This window comes from Hemitrygon akajei, chromosome 21 (genome assembly GCF_048418815.1).
Source record: "Hemitrygon akajei chromosome 21, sHemAka1.3, whole genome shotgun sequence".
Lineage (NCBI taxonomy): Eukaryota > Metazoa > Chordata > Chondrichthyes > Myliobatiformes > Dasyatidae > Hemitrygon > Hemitrygon akajei.
In genome coordinates, this window is record NC_133144.1 from 33,408,956 (window position 1) to 33,414,955 (window position 6,000).

Consider the following 6,000-nt stretch of genomic DNA (forward strand, 5'->3'; position numbering starts at 1 on the left):
TCTGGAGGTTTGGGTAAACTTGTGTGACAAAATGAAGTGGAATATTGGTTTCTATTGGAAGGAGAGTTAGTGTACGGCTAGAAAATCTTATTAAATCTGTACAGGTGTTTCATGTGACTACAGTAGAAGCACAGGGCAAAGCTTGGTGCCTTTTATGAGTATATGAGGATTTGGTCTAGAACTGGAGGAAAAATTCCAGAAAAGTCAAGTTCTAGACTACCTCCTCTAAGAAAAGCATCCTCATAACAGCTATCCTGTGGAGATCCCTCAGAAATGAGAGCACCTCTCATTCTAAACTCCTGAGTTGTTTTTTGTCCTGTCTGCCCCTTTAAGAGAGAGATGATGAAAGGAACTTATTTGAAGAGGGCTTTGAATTCTTGGAATTTTTGTACCTCAGAGGGCTGTGGGTGTTTAACCATGTGGGTGCTGGCTCATACACCACTGAGTAAGGCATTGTCCCATCACACACTCTCAGGGCAGTGGCAGAATGAGTTAGGCATAGAATAAAGCACCCATTCACTGTTCATATTTATCAACTACAAATATTTTTGTAATGCTAGTCCCTGTCACTTAGTTCCAGTGTGATCTCCACATGTGATTAGAGGTAGAAAATCCAATCACTCGCTTGGGAACTTCTTGGAATGTTGATGAAAGTTGGACAATTTAAGTGCTTGTTTGCAATCACCTTTCACTGATGGCTTTATGTTGCATGATTTTGGCATTGGGACCTGACGAAAGATCTTCAACACATTGCCCACAATATCGACTGGGTGCCTCGATGTTCTAAGTTTCTCTTATGTGTCTGTTCTCCGTTCCAGTTTGGAGCCAATGAAACTGCCATGTAAGCCCGTGGTGGACACAGAGTCGGAAGTTTACAAAATGCTACAGGAAAACCAGGAAACGGAGGAGCCACCTCGGCAGTCAGCCTCGTTCCGTGTGCTGCAGGAGATCCTGGAAAGCGAGGACAATGGTAGGATCATGGGGCCCCACCGTCAGACCCCAGGCCTTTCTACCCCTGCTATGTATTTTCTGGAGTTTAGAGCTAAGAGTGCACTCATCGAAATATATAATATTCTGAATCAGACTAATCCTTTCCCCTAGTGGAAGTGTCTGGAGCCAGGAATTGATACTTCAAAATAAAGGTTGACCAGTCTAGACTGAGGAGGGAAAATTACCTCTAGCAGAGGGTGTTGAATATTTGGAATTCTCTTCCTTGGATGATTGAATTACTGGATGATGCATGTTCATGGAAACGTACAGTAAAGTGTTTCATTTTCATCAACCACCAGTGGAGTCTGAATGTATGCTGAGGGCAGCCTGCAAGTGTAGCCATTCTTCCAGCGCCAGCATAGCATTTCCACAACTTAATAACCCCTACTAATCCATATTTCCTTGGAATGTGGGAGGAAACTGGAGCACCCAAAGGAAACCCACACAGACATGGGTGGGGGTGGAGAGGACGAATGTTCAAACTCCTTACAGACAGTGGAGGGAATTGAACCACGATCGCTGGTGCTGTAAAGCATTGCACTAGCTGTTACACTGCATGCAGGACAATATACCCGATGACTTGGCATCCACAGCTGTATGGTGCAATGAATTCCACAGGTTTACCAACCTCTTGGTAAAGAAATTCACCCTCATTTTTGTTCTGAAGGAATTCTTGAAAATTATTTACTATTGTCTCCACAATATCTTCAACGACCTCTTTCAGAGCCCTGGGGTATAGTTCATTTGGTCCAGGTGATGTATCTACTTTCAGATCTTTCAGCTTGCAAAGCACCTTCTCCTTAGTAATAGCATCTATAGAGAAACAGGCAGGATAGACAAAGGAAATTCAATAGATGTTGTTTATTTGTATTTTCAGAAGACTTTTGACAAGATTCCACACGAGGCAGATGCTAGCATGGGCAGAAGATTAGCTGACTGGCAGAAGGCAAAGTGGGAATAAAGAGGGCTTTATTCCCACTGGTCAATAATTTCCTTTCTTTTGCCTTCCTCTGTTCTTAATGGGCGGAGTGATAATTGCACATTTCCAGTCCTCTGGAACACTGTGCATGCCTCCTCAATCTCTTCAGCTCTTTCAGAACATTGGGGTGTAATCCATCTGGTCCAGGTGACTTCAGACATTTCACCTTCCCAAGCACCTTAATAGGAACTACAATCAAAGTAGATAACCTTATGTTTATCCACAATGAACTGCATCTGCCATGCATTTCCCACTCTCCCATTTTGTCTAAGTCATCTCAGATCATCTGCATCCTCCCAGATCACACTCCCCACCCCACCCCACACCTTTGTGACAACTGCAGTCTTGGAGATTGCCCTCGTCCCTGCAGTCCCCACAGTACAATTGGTTTAGGAGTTCCAGAACAAATATGATTACATTTCAGATTAAATGTGGTGGAGGGGCTGCTATATGGTGATGTGACATGAACACTCAGTGCCCACTTTATTAGGTACACCTGTACACCTCATTAATGCACATATCTAATCAGCCAATCATGTTGCAACATAAAAGCATGCAGACATGGTCAAGAGGATCAGTTGTTGTTAAGACCAAACTTCTGAATGGGGATGGAATGTCATCTAAATGACTTTGACCGTGGAAGGAATGTTGGTGCTAGATGGGGTGATTTGAATATTTCAGAAACTGCTAATCTCCTGGGATTTTCACTCACAGCAGTCTCTAGCACTTACAGAATATGGTGTGAAAAGACCAAAAGTTTAACCGTTGGCGTGCCTTTGTCGTGATTGAGCCCAGGATAGGTCATCTGAGATGTTGATGCCCAGGAACTTGAAACTGTCAACCCTTTCCACTGCTGACCTGTTAATGAGGATTTGTGTGTGTTCTCCCAGCTTCCCGTTCTTGAAGTATAAATCAGTTCTTTGATCTTGATGCTGTTGAGTGCAAGGTTGTTGCGACACCACTCAACCAGCCAATCTATTTCACTCCTGTGCTCCTCCTCGTCGCCATCTGAGTCAAAAATAATAGTGTCATTGGCCAATTTATAGATGGTGTTCAATCTGTGTCTTACCATACAGTCATGTGTGTGGAAGGACTAGAGCAATGAGCTTACCATGTATCCTTGAGGTGCGTTGGTGAGGAGGAGATGTTGTCGCCAATCTGTTCTCAATATGGCCTCCCACGTTAATGTTAAAAATATTGTTGGTACTCGCAGGTGATGACAGGGTTCTGTTCCTGAGCACTGTCCATAACCTGGACTGTTTGTAAGTTGGAAGTATATGGGAGAGCGTCACGGAGCTAGCAGTGGAGAGCAAGTAGGCACAGAAGAGTGGCTTACTCAGTGAGTGGGTGAGTGAGTCTGCTCGGCACTGCCAGCTCTGCCCACTTTAACCCAGCTCCTGATTTTTGTGGCTTATGGAGCGTGGGGGTAAGAGAAAGTTTACAGAAATGCCCCATTCCCACCCCTGCAGGAGATGCCTGCAACCCTGCAGCAAAGTCCACCCCCACCCATCCCTCCAATTTCCCAGACACTCATCTATATGTATGGTAGGTCAGAGGATGGCAACCTAGGGTGAATGCATGAAGGTAAAATTCTACGTTCATTTTAAACCTGGCCTTGTCTGGCTTTTTCAGGACAGACCGAGAAGCCGTCTGGGTTCCGAAAAGTAAAGGCTCCTGCAACCAAGGCTGGCTCGACGGTGGGAAGTGCGCAGAAGCTACCTGTGTGTGAGATCTGTGACACCGGGATAGTGTGAGTATGGTATCTGTCATCTAACCACATTGCACAGTTCGGCCTGCTGGGGAAGTGAGGTGGAACCAATAGGAAGGGACTGGTAGTTGCAAGGGCCCAGCTGTTTGAGGAGCTGGCATTGAGGAGATGCCCAAAGGTAGGAACGAGGAGGCACCAGGGAGAAAGGAGGGGATCGGGGTGCAGGATTTAAGGAGGCTTGGGAGCAGCTGGGGGAGGACAATGTCCATTAGTGGGATGTAGAAGCTGCTAGGCAGTGGTGGGAAGAGCTTACAGAAGATGTCCTGTATCTGTGACCAGTGCAAGGTCTTCCCAGGAGAGCAGGGGTGGGTGTGGTGAGGGATGGTGAAGGGCTGGAGGGAGATGGGGAAACATTATGGTTCTCTTATGATCAGAACAATAGTTGGGATGCTTGGCACTGGTGGTGTAGTCCATCAATAAATCTTCGCAGAGTGCGGGAGCAGAGACCTGCTATCATTGAACAGGAGTAATTATGCCTATTTCTGTGTAATAACAGCTTCTGTCGTACTTCTTCTGAACTGCACTGAGCAGCTTGTGCAGGTACCTGGGTCAGAGTCTGAAACGGGGACTGAGCCCCGGCTGTCATTTTATACAGGTGGGGAAAGAAACATGGAATAGCCCCTTTGGCAGCAAATCCTTTGCCTGCTCGTTAATTGGACAGGCTCTTCCTGGTTGGTCTTTTCATTGTGTCATTGTTCAGTCCGTGAAGGTGCTGTTGCAGAATGCTGTGCATCCTCACTGGCGTGCTCGATGGTCCCCTCAGTCACTCGGACTAGAAGTGCCAGAACTTGGTTCGGTGATCTCAGTTAGAGTGCAAAGGGAAATCCTTCTGGGTTCTTGGTCCTGGGCCCTGCCCACTAACCTATCCTGATAGGCTGTAGAGCACACCCCATGCAAATACGGTGAGGTTTGGATTGGCATGTGCTGTGATGTCCATTGTCATTGAATATCCTATCTACAATCAAATTCCATTCAGGAATCCTGCTGCCGATCACTTTCCCTTACCTGGGGCACAATTGGCCACTGGGAGTGGGAAGCTCCCACACACACATCTCTCATCGGCTGACATTTCAGGTCAATGAACTTTGATGAAACAGAGGCAGCACGTTACTAGCTGGTTTGTACAATCCGTTCTAGCAAATAGTAAGGATTGCCTGACGGTGAAATCTGTTTGGAACTGTTGCAGGGGAATGATTGTGAAAGTGCGCGACCGGTTCCGCCATCCAGAATGCTATGTCTGCTCAGACTGCGGAACTAACCTGAAGCAGAAGGGACACTTCTTTGTGGGGGACGCCATCTACTGCGAGCAGCACGCCAAGGAGCGATCCACGCCTCCTGAGGGTTACGATGTCGTTACCGTCTTCCCAAAGTCATAACATTTCCCTCTGAACATAAACCTGTGGAATAACCGGCTAAGTTTGCATGCCTACCTATGTACATGAACTACTTTTCACACATTTTTAAAAAAGATAATGGATTTCTGTAATCACTTAGTGCAAAGGCCTCTGTAATGTAATGAGGCACAATTAAACTACAGATGTTTAACTATGATTTTTGCCTTTTTTATCTAAATGGTTCCTCTTACCTTCTTTTCCTTTCTTGCATCTTGAAAGGCATTGACCTGGTAAGTGTACTGTTCCACTCTGCCCTCGGGAGTAGTTATGTACGACCCCAGTCCTCCTGACCCCTCACTCACTCTTGGCTGGGGTGCAGTTCTACAGCTGCTCTGGATCTTCCGTTCTTTGAGCAAGAACCTGAACTGAGTGTTGGAGACTGATGAGCTGCAGGTGATGGTGTTGGTTTATGTGTTTCGGGGAGGGGGGGGGTTGGAATAACACTGAGCTGCCCCTGCAGCCTCATTCCATTTCCTGTTCCCAGCTCTGGCCAAGGCCTGTGAGCACAGTACAAGATGGGGACTGATATGTGGATTCATCCTGACTCAGTTACTCAGTTTGCTGGTATTCACTGGGAAACACAGTGGCCTTTCCAGTAGTGAAAACATCCAATGATGTTTCCCAGCAGTGTAACCTGGTTAAAGCTAATACTATATCTTACAACAAGCAAAACATTGAACATGGGTAGGTTTAAAGAACATTTTTAAACTCTTCAAGGGATGTCTTCTTCAGCTCATGGTTCCACAGCCTCTCCCAGCTCATTTCCACTCTGACTGCACCGTTCTTTACCATGGTGGCTCTGCCTCCTCCTTGAGTTGCCCCCTCCCACCACTTCCACCTGGCTGGAATTAAAGTCACTCATTATGGAA

The 6,000-nt window shown here is 46.3% G+C and overlaps 1 protein-coding gene across 2 annotated transcripts in view; it reads left to right on the forward strand.

The window, feature by feature from the left end:
* The window catches only part of pdlim1 (PDZ and LIM domain 1 (elfin)), an 85,189-nt gene extending 79,901 nt beyond the window's left edge, over positions 1-5,288 (forward strand). For both annotated transcript variants that reach the window (XM_073025168.1, XM_073025169.1), the window contains 3 exons: positions 819-970; positions 3,602-3,719; positions 4,924-5,288. In XM_073025168.1, coding sequence (XP_072881269.1) covers positions 819-970; positions 3,602-3,719; positions 4,924-5,113 — 460 coding nt within the window. In that variant the 3' untranslated portion in view covers positions 5,114-5,288. The remainder of the gene's footprint in view (positions 1-818; positions 971-3,601; positions 3,720-4,923) is intronic.
* Positions 5,289-6,000: the final 712 nt, after the last annotated feature.